The sequence below is a fragment of the Barbus barbus genome (assembly GCF_936440315.1).
Source record: "Barbus barbus genome assembly, chromosome: 38".
In the NCBI taxonomy this organism is placed as follows: Eukaryota; Metazoa; Chordata; class Actinopteri; order Cypriniformes; family Cyprinidae; genus Barbus; species Barbus barbus.
This window is the reverse complement of record NC_136716.1, coordinates 440,001-463,524: the sequence shown is the minus strand read 5'-3', so window position 1 is coordinate 463,524 and position 23,524 is coordinate 440,001. Positions and strand designations below refer to the sequence as shown.

The 23,524-nt window shown below is 37.1% G+C and overlaps 1 protein-coding gene across 1 annotated transcript in view; it reads right to left on the bottom strand.

Moving 5' to 3' along the window:
• wnk4a (WNK lysine deficient protein kinase 4a) overlaps positions 1-23,524 on the bottom strand; it is a 62,175-nt gene that overhangs the window by 24,143 nt on the left and 14,508 nt on the right. Inside the window, exons 3-9 of the mRNA XM_079398335.1 lie at positions 15,533-15,705; positions 12,680-12,900; positions 10,840-10,997; positions 8,260-8,348; positions 5,827-6,046; positions 3,231-3,603; positions 57-208 (exon numbers count right to left, since the gene is read on the bottom strand). Of these exons, the coding sequence (XP_079254461.1) occupies positions 57-208; positions 3,231-3,603; positions 5,827-6,046; positions 8,260-8,348; positions 10,840-10,997; positions 12,680-12,900; positions 15,533-15,705 (1,386 nt within the window). The remainder of the gene's footprint in view (positions 1-56; positions 209-3,230; positions 3,604-5,826; positions 6,047-8,259; positions 8,349-10,839; positions 10,998-12,679; positions 12,901-15,532; positions 15,706-23,524) is intronic.

The following is a 23,524-nucleotide window of genomic DNA, read 5'->3' as shown; positions in this document are numbered from 1 at the left end:
TTATTTTTGTGTTTTTCGAAAATCCTTATATGTCATTGACCCAATTATAAACTCACTGAGGGGAAACGGAGAGCCGGGATTGGTGGAGCGGTGGTGGGCGGGGCCTGTTGGGGGATGAGGACTGGAGAGCAGCTGACGGTGCCATTCGAAGCTTTGGGAGCATCCTGTAAACCAGAGGGACTGAGATATTCGTCCGTCTCACAGTCCGCTGGAGAAACACAGAGACAAACAGTTCATAGATATCCCTGTGGATCCTGTTTGTCCTTGCATTCTTTCATTAAAAACTCTCTTTTCACCATCCAATCAATCCCCAGTGCATCAGATCAAGAGCCACTTTATGTTTGCGTCATTCAATATCCTGTTTCACTCAGATCGTTACGGAAGTAAAAACTCTTCTTGCTGTCTTTGAGCATTCATAAATAGCATGGATGCCTCGCATATCAGCTGAGTGGATCAAAGCACACTAGAATTCACGGATCAAAACAGGATCGATCTGGGTTAAAAGCTTAAAGCAGATGCTGTGTTCACGCTTATGTTCAGAAGAAGGATTCTCTATTCCTTGAAAACAAGAAGGAAAAACGTCAGCGGAGTGCGTCACAACTCACGGCAGTGTTATTTTAGCATCGTTTCATTATTTTAGTACATTAAGTTAAATTAAATTATAATTCAATGTAGTTCTAAAAATGTTGTTTTTTATGTCTATAGAGTTTTTTATAAATTTTATTTCAGTTTTAGTTTATTTTAGTGCATCAAGTTAACTAAACAAAAATGAGAAATGTTCAATTTAGTTTTAGTAATTTTGTTGTGCTTTTGTCATTTCTATTAGTTTTTAATGTCTGTATAGTATTTTTATAAATTTTATTTCGGTTTTAGTTGGTTACTTTAGTACATCAAGTTAAACTAAATGAAAATAAGAAATGAGAAACATTGACAATTGTTAAAATAATTACTCAAATTAAAATGAAAACAGAAAATATAAAAATAAAAACATACAAATGTTAATAATGTTAATTCAATGATACCAAAATAACATTGCAGTTATGTTTCTAGTTTCTATTTGATATAATTTTATTTCAGTTAACGGCAAGTTTAATAGTATTTGTTTTAACTATAATAACCTTGACTCACTGTTAAACTGCCAACAGAGGGAAGATATTCTCATATAATGTAGGAATATAACAGTTACTAGTGCACTAAATCTACCGCTTCATATCACAGTGTCCTGCTTCTTCTGCAGTCTGAGCGAAGAACTGCATGACCATAACCCTGATAAGCACACACTGGCTATTAAAAAGAGTTTATTTGTGGACGTGGGTTGACTGTGCCGTGCTGTTTCCAGGTCGAGGAGAGCTGCTGGACACAACACGCATGAAAGAAACATTGAGGCAAATGTAGGGCACTGCACAGTGTAGTTTATGTGAGGCTCACGAAACGTCTTGAACCCATGCGGCTCAAATAGTGCTTTATAGGGATGTAACGATATCAAAATCTCACGATACGATAATATCGCAATATGAAGTCCACAATACAATATTTACTGTGATATTTAAAAAAAAAAAAGACAAATGAAGAATTGGGAAAAAATGAAAATTTTGAACATTTTTCAGTTAAATGATTCTATCTAATGCACTTTGAGAGTTCAACATGAAGAGCTCCAAGCCATGTCCTTAACTAAGAAACTTAAGTCAGAAAAAAGTCAGTGAATTGACTTATAGCTGAACTTTAAAGGAGACTCAACCCTCTTTTTATTTGTGATATACTGTCTCAGTCTAAATTACATCCACACTGCTGTTTTAGGAAACCAAACAAATTAGAATATAATAATAATAACAACAACAACAATGACAACAGTAGCCATATATTGTAAAACAATTGCACTGTAAAATAAATGAAAATAAATATTTTATAGGTATATTATTTTTGCTTTACACTACAGTAGGGAAATTACAATACTTCTTTCCTAATTTCTACACTTGAACGAGATATTTTGAATTTGGACTCATTTAAACCGCTCGCTGTCAGTAATTCATATTCTGCGCTTTAAAGATTTATTCTGAAGGAAAACTCCAGCTTCAGAGAAAACAGGCTATAAAAATATGTCTTGCTAGAAATCTAGTGAAATGTAATCATAAAGCATAATGGTGGCTGTTGTGTTTCCAGACGTGCGATAAACTCAGAACGTGAACTAAAGGAGTTGACTGCATTCATTCAGTGTGAACGGAGCCGTTCTGAGACGCAGAAAACACCGGATCAGCAGCTGATCGTCTGAACCAAGTGCCGCTTCGCTTTGAAACACCCAGCAAAAACAGACCTGATGAAGAGATTATATTGTGCTTTCAGTTTGAGTTCGTTTGACAGATACTGTGCCAAAGCATAACGGCCCAAAACACAACTTTAAAGACCTTTTCCCCTGGTTTCACAGACCAGGCTTAAGACTAGTCCTACACTAAAATGTAAGTCTTAGCTGTTTCAACTGAAATAAACTTGCACTGACTGATCTTAAAACATATCAGTGCCTTTGTTTTGTCTCAAGATGCACACCAGTAATGTTTTTTCCTAAGCATGTTCATAAAAATTACTTAAATGTCCTAATTGAACTATGGCCTAATCCTGGTTTAGTCTAAGCCCTGTCTGTGAAACCGGGCCTTTATGTTAGAATAAGAAGTTTAAGTATATTTTAAAAACTACAATTTTTGACCAGAAGATCTATCGTTTCATATCGTCATGTGAACACGATGATATGATATTTTGCTATTGCAATATCACAATATTGATAATATCGTTACATCCATAGTGCTTTACTAAAATGGACTTTTCAATGACCAATAATGAAGTAATAATGTATCGTCTGACTAATGTATCGGTCTGTCGCTGCTCAATAACAGCGTTGCTGTAATCTAGTGCCGTCAAACGATTAAACAAAGTTTTTAAAATAAATGTTTTTGTGTACATTATATATATATATATATATATATGTGTGTACTGTGTATATTTATTATGTATATACAAATAGACACACATGCATGTACATGTATATATTTAAGAAGAAAAAAATATTTATATATAAATTAAATTATATGAGTATAAATATATACATGTAAATATTTTCAAAATATATACTGTATGTGTGTCTGTATATATATACATAATACATCTACACACACACACATATTACATAAACATTATTTTGGATGCGATTATTAATCGTTACTGTAATCACATAAACGTACAGGTTGCTGAGGAGCAGCTTGTGTGGTGGAAGTGGAAGTGCTGGTCTGCCTCCGGTTCCTCCGGCTCTGCTGGGAAACTGCCGTTAATCCCAGAATCCGATGAGCCGGTAACGGGAGACCACATGGGCTCTGGGAGTACCGGAGTGGGCGGGGTCTGCACAGGAAAAGGGGCGGGGCTTTCAGATCCTTGAACACTGGATCTGGGCGACAGCAGCTCAGGCTCTTCCTCAAAAACTCCCTCCTTCTTCTTCTGCTGCTGCTCGTCTGCGATCCGCCGGTGTTTCTCTCGCTGGCGTTTGATGGCCGTCACGCGGTCTCGCATGGCCTTGGCCACCAGCTTGTAGTCGGCCTCGCATACGAACCCCAGAACCACCTGGAAAAGATCAAACTTTATTAGGAAGAGTAAGACTTCATTAGTGTGACGATATATGGTTTCAGTCGAATTCAAATCACACTTTTTATTCGCATTAAACAGTGACTAGGAACTGTGCTCTCAAATATTAACACGATTCCATAAAACCTACTGCAGTGAATGGGTGCCGTCAGAATGAGAGTCCAAACAGCTGATAAAAACACCACAATAATCCACACCACTCCAGTCCATCAGTTAACATCTGGAGAAGACTAAAGATGAAACACATCCAGCATTAAGACGTTTTTAACTCAAATACCATAGAGTCCATAATCCATAATAACTCTTCCTCCAGTGAAAAGGTGTTATGGTCTGAATCAGGAGAGAAATTTGCAGATCAAGCAGCGTTTACAAGACAAAACAGCTCTAAACTAATATGTGGCTGGATTCTGATGTGAGAGACAACAGCAGATGCACTTTTTCACTGGAGGAAGAATTATTATGGATTATAGACTCGTGTTTGAGTTAAAAACATCTTAATGCTGGATTAGTTTCATCTTTAGTCTTCTCCAGATGTTAACTGATGGACTGGAGTGGTGTGGATTATTGTGATGTTTTTATCAGCTGTTTGGACTCTCATTCTGACGGCACCCATTCACTGCAGAGCATCCATTGCTGAGACACTGATGCAGAGACACATTTATACAAACCTGAAGAAGAAACACTCATCCTGATCTTGAATAGCCCGAAGGTGAACATGTTTAATTTTGAGTGAACTCTTCCTTTAATGTAGCATGCAAGTGTGAAGCATGGTGGCTTGTTATTGATGTTAACAAATTCTGCATTCTTTGTCAATCGAAGTCTAAATTTTTCTTGGCATGACGTTTATGAAAGCGATCAAGACTCTTTCCCCCGACTCTGGCACAGTGTGTTTCCACTGAAACAATGCAGGCCAATGTTGTCTTGAAGACTCTATCAGGTAATCAAATTACATGATAACCCTCCGTCAATGTGACTCGATGATAAAGTTGTGCTTGATGAAAAGCAGACACGTTGAGAGATAAAAGAGGAATTGTGAAGGTCTGGACAAGAGAAAGGCTCCAGTTTCCCAACACGCTCCTGAAGCCGTTCTATCGCTGGTCACGTGCCTCTCTTCCTCGTTTGGCCCCGCTCTCACATTTCCACCCGATGATTAAAACACAATTAGGTGTATATCTGATCTATTTGTATATGTAGGTTTCAATTAAAATACATTTTTAAAGGTTTTTTTCTTAAGATTAGTTTTTTCTCCTGCACACAAATGTATGTTTTTTTGTTGTTTTTTTATATTTAAATAGATTTTTTGTTCTGGTTGTTGACAGTATTTACTAGTGTTATTTACTAGTGTTATTTACTTAATGTAAATAACAACATATGTATGCAAATTAGTGCCAAAAAACAGATCTAAATAAGTGCAAAAGACTTGAACACTGTTATTAAATGTAATCCATTTCTTTCATTTTATTACTAACTTTTCTTTTGATCTTTTTAATGCAACTTTTACTTAATTTTTACTCAATTTAACAATAATTTACATGATAATGTTTTAATGTATTATTACTACTATATTTATTTAAGAAACACACACATTGAAGACATTGAAGATGAAATAGTTCTACTAGTGTTTGCTTGTTTTCTACAGAGAGCCGTTCAAGTTTACCGCAGATGTTGGTCTTGTGATAACACTATTTCTGAACACTGAATCTATGAAGCTTTAGACAGTAAAGCACATTTCTCAATTCCTATTATAATTGTTAATACATAAAATATAGTATAACAGTAGTGAGAAATGACATTAGAATTAGGGAATTTGCTAAAACTCAAAGCAAAATGTCTTCATTCGTGAACACTGTGTATATCCTGAATGAAAGCGTCGTGAGAATAAAGTGTGCTTCACTGTCATAAAAACCGCCTTTCTTTGCCGTTAGTTTATGATGTAATCTGGATATGTTTATGTAAGATTTGTAAGTGTTGTGGTAACACGTACAGTAAACACCTGTTAAATACAGCTAGGTTACTAAGATACACCTTATTTGTTCAGTAGTTCTATGTGATTGAACAGCAATGCTTCAGGATCTCAACCCACACATCTGGCTCTTCTGTGAATGCTTTGTTGATGCCTGAGGGGAATATCTGCTGCAGCGTTTAAAGTGACAGTAAAGCAGATGAGAAACAGATCTTCCACAAACCCTCGCTAACGCTCACCATCTCCTGCGCCACCTCCTCCGGCACGTCTTTGTAAAGCTCGAACAGGAACTCGATGGCGTTGTTGTCCTTGTACTTCCCGTGGAGCTTCTTGGTGCCGTCCATGCGAAGCCAGAGCTTCAGGCTGGATTTGACCGTATCGTCTTCCTCGGCCAGTTCCACGTAAACGCCGTTGTGCTCCTGGAAGAAGGTGTGCTCCAGCAGGTCCTGGATGGTGTATCTGGACAGAAACATATTAGATATCAGCCCACACACAAACTCAATGTATGAAATAAATCCCAATCTATAGGTAGTTTAAAGCTGCTTTATTTGTGAAAAGTAGGTTAAAAACAGATAACTCCGTTTTTAAAAAATCATGTTTTTCATTGTGCATTCCAATTAATCTCAATCAAACGGCAGTTGGGTTATTATGATTAGGTTAAAAAATAACTAAAGAATACAGCAAACTAACATGATGACATAATAAAAACATTTTTGAGTTATCTGTTTTTGCAAATAAACTCTTCATATATATGTATGTATATATATATATAATGTATATTAATATGAATGTGAATGCAAAGGGTTTTCTATTTTGCTTCAAGTTGACTTTTGTGATACATAGTTAACTATTAAAATTCCTATTAATATTTAGAACTAGTTTTATTTAGAAATTTTAATTTGAATGTTTTTTTTTTGTTAGTTTTTGTTAGATTTTATAGTACTACTTATTTAGGATTACTTTTTCAGTTTTAGTTTAGTTTTGGTAATTTACAGTAAATCATTTTGCTTCAAATCAAAACTTATTATATTTCATTTTTGTTTAATTTGTCACTCCAGACAGACTGATGATGATCAGATCAGATCTCAGAAATCTCTCTGGATTATTACAATTAACGGCTAAATGAATGTTTGGAAATATAAACTGATATTTCTTACTGAAACACTACAGCAAAAGATACTTAAAACCATGTTTAGCTGCTGATAATACTAGTATTCTGATCATTTTGGCCACCACTGTAATTATCATCACATAGTTAGCTCAATACAAAAAAAAATATATATATATATACACTCACCTAAAGGATTATTAGGAACACCTGTTCAATTTCTCATTAATGCAATTATCTAATCAACCAATCACATGGCAGTTGCTTCAGTGCATTTAGGGGTGTGGTCCTGGTCAAGACAATCTCCTGAACTCCAAACTGAATGTCAGAATGGGAAAGAAAGGTGATTTAAGCAATTTTGAGCGTGGCATGGTTGTTGGTGCCAGACGGGCCGGTCTGAGTATTTCACAATCTGCTCAGTTACTGGGATTTTCACGCACAACCATTTCTAGGGTTTACAAAGAATGGTGTGAAAAGGGAAAAACATCCAGTATGCGGCAGTCCTGTGGGCGAAAATGCCTTGTTGATGCTAGAGGTCAGAGGAGAATGGGCCGACTGATTCAAGCTGATAGAAGAGCAACTTTGACTGAAATAACCACTTGTTACAACCGAGGTATGCAGCAAAGCATTTGTGAAGCCACAACACGCACAACCTTGAGGCGGATGGGCTACAACAGCAGAAGACCCCACCGGGTACCACTCATCTCCACTACAAATAGGAAAAAGAGGCTACAATTTGCACGAGCTCACCAAAATTGGACGGTTGAAGACTGGAAAAATGTTGCCTGGTCTGATGAGTCTCGATTGCTGTTGAGACATTCAGATGGTAGAGTCAGAATTTGGCGTAAACAGAATGAGAACATGGATCCATCATGCCTTGTTACCACTGTGCAGGCTGGTGGTGGTGGTGTAATGGTGTGGGGGATGTTTTCTTGGCACACTTTAGGCCCCTTAGTGCCAATTGGGCATCGTTTAAATGCCACGGCCTACCTGAGCATTGTTTCTGACCATGTCCATCCCTTTATGACCACCATGTACCCATCCTCTGATGGCTACTTCCAGCAGGATAATGCACCATGTCACAAAGCTCGAATCATTTCAAATTGGTTTCTTGAACATGACAATGAGTTCACTGTACTAAAATGGCCCCCACAGTCACCAGATCTCAACCCAATAGAGCATCTTTGGGATGTGGTGGAACGGGAGCTTCGTGCCCTGGATGTGCATCCCACAAATCTCCATCAACTGCAAGATGCTATCCTATCAATATGGGCCAACATTTCTAAAGAATGCTTTCAGCACCTTGTTGAATCAATGCCACGTAGAATTAAGGCAGTTCTGAAGGCGAAAGGGGGTCAAACACAGTATTAGTATGGTGTTCCTAATAATCCTTTAGGTGAGTGTGTATATATATATATATATATATAATTTTCAAAGAAAAAGCCACGTTTTTAATTAAAAACAGAACATCGTATTTTGTTACTGATATTTTGCTGCATCCTATGAAATGTAATTTTACTGCTTGTGCAAAGAACATTTTCAAAGTGGAAAATCAATAAAGTACCTTTTATCTTTGTTCGTGCGGATACAGCCTTCAATGATTTCCTTTAACTCTGTAACTTTCACTTTGTAGAAACTGTCGGGCTTTATACCCTGAAAACAGCAGAAATGGACACAAATGTCAAAGTCTGAGAAGAGCATCAGTCAAAGAGGCCTGATACGTTTTAATAATGCCTTTCATCAACCCAGTGTTCAAATGGAAATGAGATGATTCCCTCAGAGGTAATCTAATCACAGTCCGTTACTCGAGAGTTCCTACGTTTCAAAGCGTATTCTTTCACTGCAGGCTTTCTAAAGGTTACAGAATATGCCATGATGATGTATTATGACGCTGCCCTTCAGTAAAGTACAGGAGCTGGCTTCCATCATAGGATGAAAAATAAAATAGGTAACTGCTATTGCTATAATTGCACAATTCTGCCTTTTCTATCGTAATTCCTGGTGTATACCTCACAATTCAGCCTTATTTTTGCAATTATGAGAAAAAACGTGAGATATGAACTGAGAATTATGAGATTTGACCTCAGAATTCTGACTTTCTAAAAATTCTGAGTTTATATCTCCTCGCAATTGTGAATTTATATTTCACTATTGACTTTTCTTGTTTGTTTTTTTTGCATTTTTTTAAAAATTGCCAAAAAAAATAAAAAATAAATCTGTATTGTGAGATATAAACTCAGAATTGTGAGACAAAGTCTCTGTAGGAGCACTCTTTCAGTTCTATAAGACTCTTGTGAATGATTAATAATAGCATCTATATCAATCTCTTTTAGCTTAATCTGTTCTTATTACCTAGAACTAGAGCTGTCAAATGATTAATCACATACTAAATAAAAGTTTTGTTTACATAATATATATATATATTTAGAAAATATTTACATGTATATATTTATATTATTATAATTTATATTATATATTAATATATTTAAAATGAAAAAAAAGTCTTAAATATATACATGCATGCATGTGTATTTATATAAACATAATAAATATACACAGCACACACATATATATTATGTAAATAAAAACTTTTATTTTGGATGCGATTAATCATTTGACAGTACTACCTAGAACCCACTTAAAGATTTAATAAAGCACTGTAATATTATTAATTGTAAAACACACTTCCATGTGCTTGGTGTAATGTTGTCAGTTACTCATTTGACTACACAAGTGTTCAGTAATGTGAGGTTAAGCTATGATCTGAGAGAATTACAGCTGGACTCCAGTAATATATCTGGACTCTGTCATTAACACCCAGAGCAGGCCTATAAACCCAAACCACTGGCGTCATCCACATTAACTGCGTGTCGACTCTAGCTATTCGTTTAAAAACATCATAAACGTGTTTTCTGACATGCACAATCAAAACATACTACTGAAACCTGCAGAAGTTTATTGTAATTGGTGCTGTACAACATCTCTCGATCCGCTGCAAAGCTGCTGCTGCGGGTATAAATACTTTCATACGTTTTCAAGGAAAAGATGCACTCTTTCATGTATAAAGGACCGCTTCAAAATAGGTTTTTATTGATTGATTGGTTTACATTGAGGAGATCTGTCTGCTGTAAACACATGTTGATGTAATTTAGAGGTAAAGTTTCCAAATGCAATAAGGCGCAGATACATAACGTATTCCTCACAGAGTTGACCTTTCTGAGAGCGTGTGACCCGTCAGGCCTTTCTCAAACGAGACGAGCCCTGGGCTTTATAAAACAGGGTCCAGACGGGGGGCTCTGCTCAAAGACAAACGAGAGGAAATGAGGACATGCAGGAGGAGAATGAAGGAAGGGAACAGAAAAATTGAGGTTTATGGCATGTTTCATGCTGAGTCAATCAGGACATGTGGACGGGAATAAACGTTTCTTCTCACCAAGGCCGCATTTATTTGATCAAAAATTGTTAAAATCTGTGAAATATTATTGTAATGTAAAATATCTGTTTTCTATGTGAATATGTGTTAATCTGTAAAGTATTTCTGTGATCTGCAGCTGTATTTTCAGCATCATTACTCCAGTCTTCAGCGTCACATGATCTTCAGAAATCATAATAATATACTGATTTACTGCTCAACAAACATTTCTGATTAATATCAATGTTGAACACAGTTGTGCCGCTCAATATTTTTGTGGAAACTGTGATACATTTTATTTTTCAGGATTCACAGATGGTTAATAATATTTTGTTTGATTATATATATATATATATTGCAGTATTATTTTAGCATTTTGAGACTTTTTATAGTTTGTAGTAATGAAAGTTAGTTTTTGTTTTTATATTTCCCATTTTCATTTTAATTTGTCATTTTTATTATTAAAAATGTCTATATATTTTTTTTATTATTTTTTATTTCAGTTTTAGTTATTTTAGTACTAAATAGCAAATAGGTAAAAAATGTCTATTTTGCTCTTTTAGTTAGCGTTTATTTATTAAATGATTTTAGTTTTCAGACATGTAATCAATTTAATGCTTCCTTGCTGAACAAAACTATTAAAAATTGTACAGAACACAAAACTGTGAAACCCCCAAGTCAGTAATTACAGAGTTATTAATGACAGTGATATCAACAGCAGGTTGAACTCACGCTGGTGACTTTGCGGTAGATCTGTGCGGCGTTTTGGCACTCCGAGTACGGGTATTCTGACGTGGTCATCTCCAAGATGCACATGCCAAACGCATAGACATCCACCGCCTCGTCGTACTTCTCCTCATACATCTCTGGAGCCATGAACTCCGGTGTTCCTGTGAAACACGCCTCAGACGTCACCAACAACAGTTACCACTATATACTGCGCTTTTGGACGTGGTATACTAGAAAAACATGATTGGACCACAAAACCAGTCATAAGGGTCAATTTTTTAAAACTGAGATTTATACAACATCTGAAATTGTTTTAATTTTGATGATTAGAGCTTACAGCTCATGAAAGTCCAAATCCAGTCTCTCAAAATATTAGAATATTTGCTAAGATCAATCAAAAAAAGGATTTTCAAAGCAGAAAAGTTCAAGATCTTTAAAGTATGTTCATCTCTGCACTCAATACTTGGTCGGGGCTCGTTTAGCACAAACTCCAGCATCAGTGAGGAATGGCATGAGATCAGCCTGTGGCTCTGCTGAGGCACTATTGAGTCTTCAGCTCGTCTGGATTGTTGGATCCACTGTTTCTCATCTTTCTGTTGAAAATATCCCATAGATTCCATATGGGCTTCAGGTCAGGCATGTTGGCTGTCCAATCAAGCACAGTAATAACATGGTCACTTGGAAGTGTTTTTGGCTGTGTGGGCAGGTGCTAAAGTCCTGCTGGAAAAGCAAATCAGCATCTCCATAAAGCTTGTCAGCAGATGGAAGCATAAAGTGCTCCAAAATCTCCTGGTAGACGGCTGCATTGACTCTGGACTTGATAAAACACAGTGGTCCAACACCAGCAGACGTCACGGCTCCCCAAATCATCTCTGAGTCTCTTAAGTTTCTTTTCAGAAACTTAACACTGGACTTCAAGCAGCTTCTGTGCCTCTCCTCTCTTCCTCCAGACATTGATTTCCAATGAAATGCAAAATTTAAATGTATCTGAAAAGAGGACTTTGGACCACTGAGCAACAGTCCAGTTATTTTTCTCCACAGCCCAGGTAAGACTCTTCTGATGTTGTTTCTGGTTCAGAAGTGGCTTGGTAGCTCTTTTCCTGAAGACGTCTGAGCGTGGAGACTCTTGATGCACTGACTCCAGCTTCAGTCCACTCCTCGTGAAGCTCTCACAAGTGTTTGAATCAGCTTTGCTTGACAGTATTCACCTTTTCCTACCCAATTTCTTCCTTCCAGTCAACTTTGCATTTAATATGCTTTGATACAGCACTCTGTAAACAGCCACAGCTTTCAGTAATGACCCTCTGTGACTTACCCTCTTTGTGGAGGACGTCAATGTTCGTCTTCTGGATCATTGCCAAGTCAGCAGTCTTCTCCGTTATTGTGGTTTCAAAGAACAAGAGATACCCCGAATTTATACTGTAGAGATGGTCGTTTAATGAAACTCAAATATAAATATTCTAATATTTTAAGGTACTGGATTTTGACTTTCATGAGCTGTAAGCTCTAATCATCAAAATAAAATAAAAAACTTTTGAAATGTCTTACTTTACATGTTATGAATGTAAAATATATGAAAGTTTCACTTTTTGAAATAAGTTACAAAAAAATGAAGTTTTTCACGATATTCTATTTTTTTTTTAGATGTACCTGTATACCTGTGCTGCTTATGACTGCTTTTGTGCTCCAGGGTCACACATATACTGTATTTCAGGACAAGGAAAGGACCTCAAGCTGTAAGTTTCCTAGTGGCTCTGAATGTAAAATGTAATGTTTAACTTGAATCTTGAAATGCAGTATGCTTGAAGATCTTTCCAGAGAAAGCAGAGCTTGAGTGTCTCACCGATCACGCTCTTGGCGAAGCTGGCCCTCTTGAGCGTGGCCAGGCCCAGGTCCCCGATCTTCACGCTTCCCGTGGGGCCCGTGATGAAGATGTTGTCACACTTCAGGTCCCGGTGGATGATGGGGGGGGTGCGAGTGTGCAGAAAGTGAAGTCCTTTGAGGATCTGACGACTCCACCTCTGCAGGAGCTTCGGCTTCATCTCCTTAAAACGCTTCAGATACCTGAGGAATTATGGGAAATACTTCCTGTCAAACATTTCTGAACAGTAAGACTATTAATGTTTTTTAAAGAGGTCTCTTCTGCTCACCAAGCCTGCAATTATTTGATCCAAAATACAGCAAAATCAGTAATATTGTTAAATATTTTTATTATTTAAAATAAATGTTTTCTATGTGAATATGTGTTAAAGTGTAATGTATTTCTGTGATCTGCAGCTGTATTTTCAGCATCATTACTCCAGTCTTCAGTGTCACATGATCTTCAGAAATCATTATAATATACTGATTTACTGCTAAAAACATTTATTATTATTATGATAATGTTATAATGAAAACAGCGGAGTAGAATATTTTCAGGTTTCTTTGATGAATAGAAAGTTCAGAAGAACAGCATTTATCTGAAACAGAAATATTTTGTAACATTGTACATTTCTTTATAATCACTTTGGATCAATTTAAAGCATCCTTGCTAAATAAAAGTATTATTTTTTTATACCCCCCCCCCCCCCTTCAAAAAAAATTATACTGACTGCAAGCTTTTGAATGGTGTAGTGTATAATGGTACAAAAGCTTTTTATTTCAGATCAATTCTGATCTTTTAATCTTTCTATTCATCAAAGAATCCTGAAAAAAATTACTCAACTGTTTTAAATATTGATAATAATGTATATCATTATAATTAATAATAATAATAATAAATGTTTTTGAGGCATGGCAGACACAGGAACACCGGGAGTAACGAGTAGACCAGACAAAAACTAACTGAACACGCTGGAACTAAATACACAGGATAATCATGAACATAATCAAACACAGCTGAACTGAATCAACTAATAATCACACTAAACAAGGACAGGAAACAAACCAAATATGGAAACATGAGGCGGTCATGACACACATGACACAGGACTGGCAATTACTGATGTTGCTGTACTTTGGATCAAATACATGCAGGCTTGGTGAGCAGAAGAGAATTCTTTCAAATACATTAAAAATCTAACTGTCCAAAAACTTTTGTTTGTGTATATCAGTGATAAATTCATTTCCACCAACAAAGTGGAATTAAAGGGACAGTCCAGCCAAAAATTAACTTCATGTCATACAAATTTGTAAGACTTTCTGTCTTCTGTGAAACATAAAAAGATATTCTGAAGAATGTTGGTAAACTGAACATAGTTTGGACAAAAATACGACTAGAAGTCACTGCGACCCAAAACTGTTTGTTTCCCAACATTCTTCAGAAAATCTTGATTGGTTCTTCATAGAAAAGAAAGGGACATTCTAAAACGATTAACGTGAAAAACACTGCATTTCATTGGCTCTGTACTTGTACTCTGCACAGTGACAATAAAGTTGAATCTAATCTAATCTTGAATCTAATCTAAACTTAACGTGGCTTAATGCATTAAAACAGTGTTTTAAGACCAAACTCAGTAAACACATTATTAATAAAGCACACTATGTACAGACAAGCGAATAAGAACATTTAATTACACATGAAACGGTTTCCTCCCATCGAAAACTGTTGTAAGGAAAACACTTAACGTGGCTTAATGATTTATTAATGATGTTTATTGAATTTGGTATTTTTAAAAACACTGTTTTAATGCATTAAGCCACATTAAGCTTTTTCCTTATAACAGTTTTCTATGGGAGAAAACACTAAATGCATAATTAAACATGTTGCATTCGTATTATGGGCTCATATCTGCTTGTCTGTACATAACAGGATTTATTAATAATGTTTATTGAGTTTGGTCTTTTTAAATATTGTTTATGCAGTTTAAGGTTCAAAAAACACATTATTTTCTACATACTGTACATTATTGTAGCTCCTCTATGCTCCGCCTTTCTGAAACGAGCCAATTTTTACAAAGCTCATCGTTCTGGGAAGTGAGGCTTGCTCTGATTGGCCAGCTATCCAGTGCGTTGTGATTGGCCGAATACCTCAAGCGTGAGATGGAAATGTTACGCCCCTCACCGCTACTCTTCCAGGCTCAGGAAATAGTCCTCCGTAAAATGCACTGCACACACTCTAATATTTGGGTTGAACATAATATTTTATATTATAATATATTATAATATTTCTGGACCAGTGTTGTAAATACAGCTTAACCACTGATTTCTAGTTGAGTCCTCTTTTGGAAGCCCAAACAAAGAACTTTCTCTTTCACAATGAAGCACAGCGTCTCCAGGACATGGCGCCGGCGGCAGCAACAACACTGCAGCCAGAATAATACTCACACCCTCTTTCTTTGCGTGAACATTTGGGCGGTGTTATGCAAATCTTCCAACATTGTGACGTAGACATGTGGGGGCGTGTCGCACCATATGACCCATTGAAGTGTTTTCCTTATAACGTCTATGAGAGGAAAACGCTTAACGCTTATTAAACGCACTGCCTTCGCATTCTGGCCTCATCTGCTTGTCTGTACATAGTGTGCTTTATTAATAATGTGTTTACTGAGTTTGCTCTTTTAAAAGCACTGTTTTAATGCACTAAGCCACGTTAAGCGTTAAGCGTTTTAGAATGTCCTGAAAGAAAGTCATACAGGTTTGGAAGGACGTGAGGGTGAGTAAATGATAACTCAGGTGAACTTTATGATATATGAGGTTGTGCGAGGTTCAAGCTCACGTTTTGAGCGTGCCGGAGGTCATGAGCTCGGTGACCAGCAGGATGCACTTGTGGCCCTTGACACTGGACTTCCAGGAGTCATAGAAGCGCACGATGTTGGGGTGCTGGAGGCCCTTGAGCATCTCCACCTCCTCGCTGAAGCGCTGACGCTCCACTTTGGTCAGTTTGCGCGTCTGAAGAGGAAAACATTAGAGAAGAAAGACTCAGATTCTGAAAGAGAAACCAAAAATAAAGATTCTGAAGTGTTCAACAGGCAGACAAAAAAAGGGTGGACAGTCTGAGAACTCTGAATGACTTTCAGTGAGCTCTTAAACAAACTAAACAACAAATAAACTTCAGGCGAGATGCTACAGGCAAAAACATTGCTTCTTGCATTTTGGGATATTCTGCATCCATAACATGTTGTCTTTTAGACTAGTGGAAATAAAACATCCAAAGTACACATTTAAGTGTTTATGTTATTACACTTCATCTATTCGCATTAGCTACAATATATGTTATTACAGGCTGTGAGTTTCTCATACACTGAGCCTGGACTCATCAGCAGCGCTTGCACCAAACCTTACCGCTTTATTCATTTTTACAGACGGGTTGTTCATAACATTTGCATGATTTATAACTTTTATTTTTAAACACATTGTGGAAATTTGTTTTCTAGCTATTGCATGTATTTTCTGATTTATGAAGCAATACTAATAAATGTCCAAATGATATATGTCCCTGCAGCACAAAAGCAGTCATCAGTAGCACAGGTATATTTGTAGCAATAGCCAACAATACATTGTATGGATCAAAATTATACATTTCTCTTTTATGACAAAAATCATTAGGATATTAAGATCATGTTCCATGAAGATATTTAGTAAATTTCTACCGTAAATATATCAAAACTTCATTTTTGATTAGTAATATGCATTGCTAAGAACTTCATTTGAACAACTTTAAAGGAGATTTTCTCAATATTTAGATTTTTTTGCTCCCTCAGATTCCAGATTTTCTAATAGTTGTATCTCAGACAAATATTGTCCTATCATAACAAACCATACATCAATGGAAATATTATTTATTCAGCTTCCAGATGATGTATACATCTCAATTTCTTAAAATTGACCTTTATGATGGTTTTGTGGTCCAGAGTCACATATGTAAACAAAATGGACAAGAATATTGAACCTGGCTTTATCCAAGGTTCATATTTCTGTTCTGGAAATGTATGCAAATGAATGCATATTTAATTAGTTAATGCCTCATTTGCATATTTAAACACAACATTTTAGAAAACCATGAATTGTCTTCCTGTTCTGTGATTAATCAGCTGGGGAAAGTATGCTGAGATCTGTCTCTTACCATGTTCACCTGTGTGTCTTGCCTTAAGTTTAGGTTTTAAATGTGATAAATTCATGACGTACATCCGCCCTCAGCAAGCATGATGCACTGCTTATTCTGGCAGATAACAGCCTGTAATTAGCACTCAAAAAAACATTAAAACAGATAAGAATCTGCAAGATGGTTGCAACCGCAAGAATTTCACCATTTACTGTACATGAAACACCCTCAGCTAATCATATTTTTCCGCCATCTCATAATCGCATCCCATTCTAAAAACCTATGGCGACCGGACTACAGGCCAGCAATTACTTGGCAACAAGGCCATTTCTGTCCTCTGGTGGGAATGAAAGGCTTGATTTAGCAGCTCATGAATCCCACATTCAGTGAGTTCTGGGAAAACTCCTGTGTGTTTAAGTTTCAGGAGAGGGACGCTGCAGTAATGCTTCTCTTAGCAGAAATCACAGAAGAAGAGAGAAAACAAACCTACACTCTTAAAAATAAAGCTGCTTCACGATGCCAAAGAAGAACCTTTAGTCTAAATGATTCCATAAAGAACCTTTAACATCTGGAGAACCTTTCTGTTTCACAAAAGCTTCTTTGTGGCGAAAGAAGGTTCTTCAGATTATAAAAAGCTTGACTTTGACTGAATGCTTCTTATATGGCATCGCTTGAAGAACCATTATTTTTAAGAGTTTAGTTTAAAACATGTGTCAAGTTCTTAAAAGTGTGCTCTTTGGATTCATCTTGATTCCATTTGGTTTTGAAAAACTCTCTGAACTTTTACTGATACCATTTTCAACAAAACAGTACAATTAATAGCTCTTAAAATGTTGAGTGGTAATTATTTTTACATTTTTGGGAGATATCTTACATCCTGAACTAACCTGAACTTATCATAAAACGTTGCACCACAAGAGTTGATTTGACAGCAAAGTTTAAAAATAGATATATTTATAATATATAATATTTCATTTGATTTATTTATTTTTAAGAATAATTATAATAATTAAGAACATCCTTCTTTTAATGAGTCATTTTTTTGATTGAATCACCCTAACAGTTTATACTTTTTGCCCCCCAGAAATATCAAAATATTTAAATTCAAATATTAACATCATGTGTAAAATTACATAACTATTATATAAGTGTATATCAGGCACTGTATGTCTGAACCAGACACACATTGTTTTACTTAAAAAAAATTATAAATAAATAATACAAAAATAAGAGTTACATTAAGTAAAATATATTTTTAAAAATCTAATTTTCCGTTTACATTAACTTAAAAAACTAAAACAAAAAAATGGATAAAACATATATGGATATTTTTGACAAAAACACAACAATATTACAAAACGTTTAAATAAGAAAAATAAAAATGTAAACTGAAAATATAAAAAATACATTAAATATGAATAAAAATATAAAAATATATAAACTAAAATAAGTGTAGTGTAAAGTAGGTTATTTTATATATAATTTTGAATAAAGTAAACGGTTGACATGCAGTAACAGAGCTATAAATGAATGTGTGTAATACATAATTTGATGAGAAATGTCTTGGCTCATATTGAGAACTCTTAACTGCAGTCTTGAGCATAATTTGAGAGATTGTTGAGACCTGATTGAAACTCTAGAGGAGATCACACTTACACTTCTTCCCTGTGGCAGTGTTTGAGAAATGGATTAAAGAAGCAACTACAACCTCTTGGGAAAATGAATTATTGATTCGTGCTGAAACACGTTTCTGTCCCAGCCCAACATAACTACAGTTTCCCTGAATACAGGCCCAAGGCTTTGTGACAGCCAGTGATTGACAGGCATTGTTGGTCTTCTGCACACTTCAGGCTCTCAGAGAACTCACTCACGCTATACGTCAGTCTACCTGAGTACAGTAAACACATGATACATATACATAATCTCATTAGAGACTCCAAGCATCAGATCTGCATTTTCAGTCAACACAGGATTGCCTTTCAGACTCAAGAATCTGTAGAATCAACACTGAGCTACTGTCCCCATACCCCGCCTCATGTTAGTGATGCAACTGAGACCTTCTCATACACACAGGCACGCTTTTAGCACACTTAATGTCATTATCTCCTCAAATACACTCCGCAGGACTATATCTGTGCTGCCGGAGGAGCAGGGGTTTATATGAAGCACATAGACATGCATAGAGCTAACCAGAACCTCTTTCCAGGATGTAAATATCATAAAGACGCAATTGACTTTCCAGTGCTTTCTACAAGTCTCTCTCTCTACCCTGTGTAAGCAACACTAAAACAGGAGTTTTCCACAAAAATACTGCATCTGACAAGCCTTAAGTTCAGCCACTGGAACACAAACAAGAGGAACTTACATTTTAGACACAATATTGCCAGTTACTTTGTCAGTTTCTGCTCAGATAATGAAAATAATTTCATACAAAGCCAGAGGATAATACACCATGGCATGTCAGTAGTGGTGTTTTCATTCCTTCAAGTAATCAGTTGAGTGAATCATTCAATGACTCCGTCATAAAGCCAGACACCTGGCTGCACCTGAATATGAATACTTCAGTAGGCCAAAAATAGTATGCGCAAATTCAGTGTGTGGGAAAAATACTCTGATTGCGTACTATTATGGCAAGATTCTGAACATTTTTATACCATTTTCATCAAAAGATTAAATTGATTGCCACTAAAAAATGTCATGTCTTTGTTGGTGTTTTTACTGTTGCTGTATTTTATATATACAGTAATGACAGGCTGTGTGTTACAGTGATTATACCACGGTTAACAGGGCTTGCGTCAGTCAGTGGTGTAACAGCCTCTTGTGGCTCATTGCTTGTTTGTAAAAGAGTTATTTATTCTATGACTGAGTGATTTAGTTCAGGGGTAGAGTGGGAGTAAAGGGTTAAACTGAACATCCTGGGACCTGCACTGTTAAAACACGCCAGAACTGCATGATTGAAACATGGTGGGCTTCACCGGGAGAATCCTGGAGGATTACTGCGGCTTGAGTTCAGGACAGCCGGAGGCACAGCGAGCTGTAATTACAAAAAGACACATAATAACCTCTACAGGCTTATCATGATGGAAGGAAGCAACCTAAAGGCTCTTCAGGAATCAGCCATATGCTAGCACTCGTGTGCTTGATGTATGTGTGGGACAAAAACAAGAGGATAGGCATATGGGACAGATATTGTGTTGTTGTCATTGGCACATTAAAAGCCTCATTATTGTGTGATACTGTGAAGATTTCAAACACAGAAGCTGACTTTAGCTGCCACAGACTGAGACGTAACACACCTAAGATAGCATTTCACAGGATGCAGTTCATCTAGTATATAATCCACATACATTATAAGAAGTTAAGTATGTTCCTATGAGTGCAGGTCTTTAAAAAGTTCTCAAATATTATTTTAAAAACATTTCTGTTCTTAAAAATAAAATGAAAACGAGTGTTATCTGAAAAGGTGCATACAAGAGCAGATACAACGTTGTAAGAAATTAATGACAGTGAACATTTTTTCATAAATTTATCTCATACGTTTTGTCTCAAGAAAAATGGAAAGAGAAAATAAAACATTCTTAATAAACAAACAAAAATTCTTAAGAAGTAGTTTAGGGAATACAAAATATTATTCAATTATTTTAGAAATCCAGTTAGAAAATAAGAAGAAAATAGCATTTTTATTCTTAAAGGAACAGTTGAAATGGATCCTCAGCAGTGAATGGGTGCCGTCAGAATGAGTTAAAATCATCTTAATGCTGGATTTGTTTCAGCTTTAGTCTTCTCCAGATGTTAACTGATGGACTGGAGTGGTGTGGATTATTGTGATGTTTTTATCAGCTGTTTGGACTCTCATTCTGACGGCACCCATTCACTGCAGAGCATCCATTGCTGAGACACTGATGCAGAGACACATTTCTACAAACCTGATGAAGAAACAAACTCATCCTGATCTCAGATGATCTGAGGGTGTGGATATTTTAGCAATTTTTCATTTTTGGCTGAACTATTGCTTTAAGAATTTTTCACGAATATTTTGGCCTTTATTCAAATTGTAATGTTTTTATTTGTATATATTTTGTGCCATTTTTCTATTTTAATATTATTATATAAATAGTAACTCTCAATTGTGGTTGAGTGCTTAACTCCTGGGTGTATTTATTTGAGAGAGAGATGCTTACGTAAAGGTTTTATGCAGCATTTTATCATAAATTGCCTCGTGTTATTATATGGCTGAATGTTTAGAAGACTGAATGTACAGAAACACATGTGCGTTTGATTATAGCACACCGCTGGGGGTCGAGAGCAGCTTAACTCCAGAATGCTGAACTCATGCCAAACCACATCCACTCCTTCCAGCGACAAATCCCATGTAACATTAGAAAAGCGGGGTCTGGGCTGGTGGTCTTCTCTGCTGCTGCGGGGACCGGGGTGGTCTTCCTGTCCCCACGCCAGAGCGAAGGGGGTTCAGCTCCGGGATCGGGCGCTGATTACCCCTCTGGGGGTGGTGGTGCCTGGATCTAGGAGTATAGAGTGCATATAGGGAGTGTGAGTGTGGGTACCATGTCCATTTTTGTGTGTCTACATGTGGGGTGAGGGTGAGAATATTCGTTGCGTGCATGAGGGTGGGAACGTATGCTTGTGTATATGTGTGCTTGTTCGTCTACGTCTATGTGTCAGGTCGGGCCTTAGACTCCACCTCACTCATCATCTCAGTCGACCCCCACCCCACCACCATGCCCTGCCGGTGGAGGATGCCGCCGGTGCATTGGTGGTTTCTCGCGCCGGGGCAGGATGCTCGGGTGAGCGCTGGCCCACTCTCGGCGGTCGCTTGGCGGGGCCTGGCCCTACTGGCCTTGCTGGGCCCCGGTTGGGGGGTGGGGGCCCTTGGATCTCCGGGCCCAGGGCTCGGTCTGCCCTGGTGTGGTCGGCTGCCGGCGGAGCCTGCGGGCTTGCCGCCACGGCACCCTGGGGTGTCTACACTGTGGCTGTCGGATGTCCCACCTTCGGGCTCTCCTCTGCCCTTTTCTGGGTGGGGGCCGCAGTTGTCCCTGCGGTGGTTCCCCTGGGGGTCCCGTGCCCTGGGGGGCCTCCGGATGTTTGGGGCCTGGGTCTCTTCCATGCCTGCTTCATGCCTTGCGGGATGGGGCTGTTGTTCCCCACACACACACTATTAAACATTTACATGGAGGAACCTTATGAACACAAGCGCGCTCACACACACAGGTGTACACTCAAGCATTCACATTGGTGTAAAAACGGGTGCTCACAGACACACATTGTTCTGATCTGCTGTTGCTTCAAAACTTATTTTGTAATATTAGTTATGCGTGTTGCTCAATAACATTTAACATTTAGAATTTATTGTGATTCATACAGATGTTGGTTGTTGCTGCAGTTTCTCTGATGTTGTGTCTTCTGTTGTGTCTTCTGTTGTTTTCTCTTTTTGTCAGCAGGTATCGAAGCAAATTGTCTTTTTTTTTTTGTTTTGTTTTTTCCTCTCTCTCTCTATCCCCCATTCTCTTTTTTTTCCTCTCTCTCTCTCCCCCTTCTCTGTTGACTTTATCCACAATTTTTTTTTTTTTTTTTTTTTTTTTCTAATTCCTTTTTTTTTTTTTTTATTATTATTATTTTTATTATTATCATTATAATTATAATTATTATTTTTTTATTATTATTATTATTATTTTTTTTTTTTTTTTTTTTCTCTCTCTCTTGTTTTCTCTGTCCCCTGGTCTTGTCGGTCATAGTATAAAAAAAAAAAAAAGCGGTTAGTGAGACGTATTCAAGGAAATTACTGTCATTGTTCAAACTTCAAATTGCAGAATCCCTTAGCAGAGCATAGTAAATCTCTGTTATTAGATGACGACGCAAGGGAAAGCATGGAAGACCAGACTTAGAGGTGAAAGCACACAAACCTCAGTGACTGATCGAGTCCCTGACAGAGATATGGACATGCCAAACAACACACAACGAGCTGATATTAAACTCATGAGCTGAGCATCAGCAGTTAACAGAATAAACAGATCAGCATATGGCATCAGGTTTGTAAAGGACTCCGTGCTCATCGTAGACAATGAACGCCACTCAGTCCTCTGACACACAAACCTCAAGTTACGTAAAATCATATTCTCATTATGTAAGTTTAGAAATATTCAACCCTGAAGGGGACTTGGCTTTTAGCTAAATTACAACTTTGGTCAAAAAAGTACAGAAACATCAACAAATGTTTTTTGATCTGAGCAGAGAAGTAAACAGCACTGGATGAAGGCGACGCAGGTTGGGAAGGAAAGCGATCGTAATGAAGAGGAATATAAACCAAGCAGTGATCCAGCACTAAATCTGCATGAAGAACGAGGCACAGAATCAAGCTCTCAGACACCAGGCTTCATTCGCCTGACATCTGAAGTTGGAGTGAGCATAATGATTGTTGAAAGGGTTTTACACAAGTCTAAATGCGCTTGTGTAAATATTAAATCATAAATACTGCTGGAAATCAAGCAGCCATGAGTTCATGTTGCCAGAGTTTGATTACATCACCGTTTATAAAAGCCCTGTGAACTCCTAATGAACACACAGTATACAGATGGATTGTTTTGACTCTTAGCTCAATGAGAAGAGTGTCCAAAAGAAAGATGTACTTTATTTTAATTCATTATGGTTACT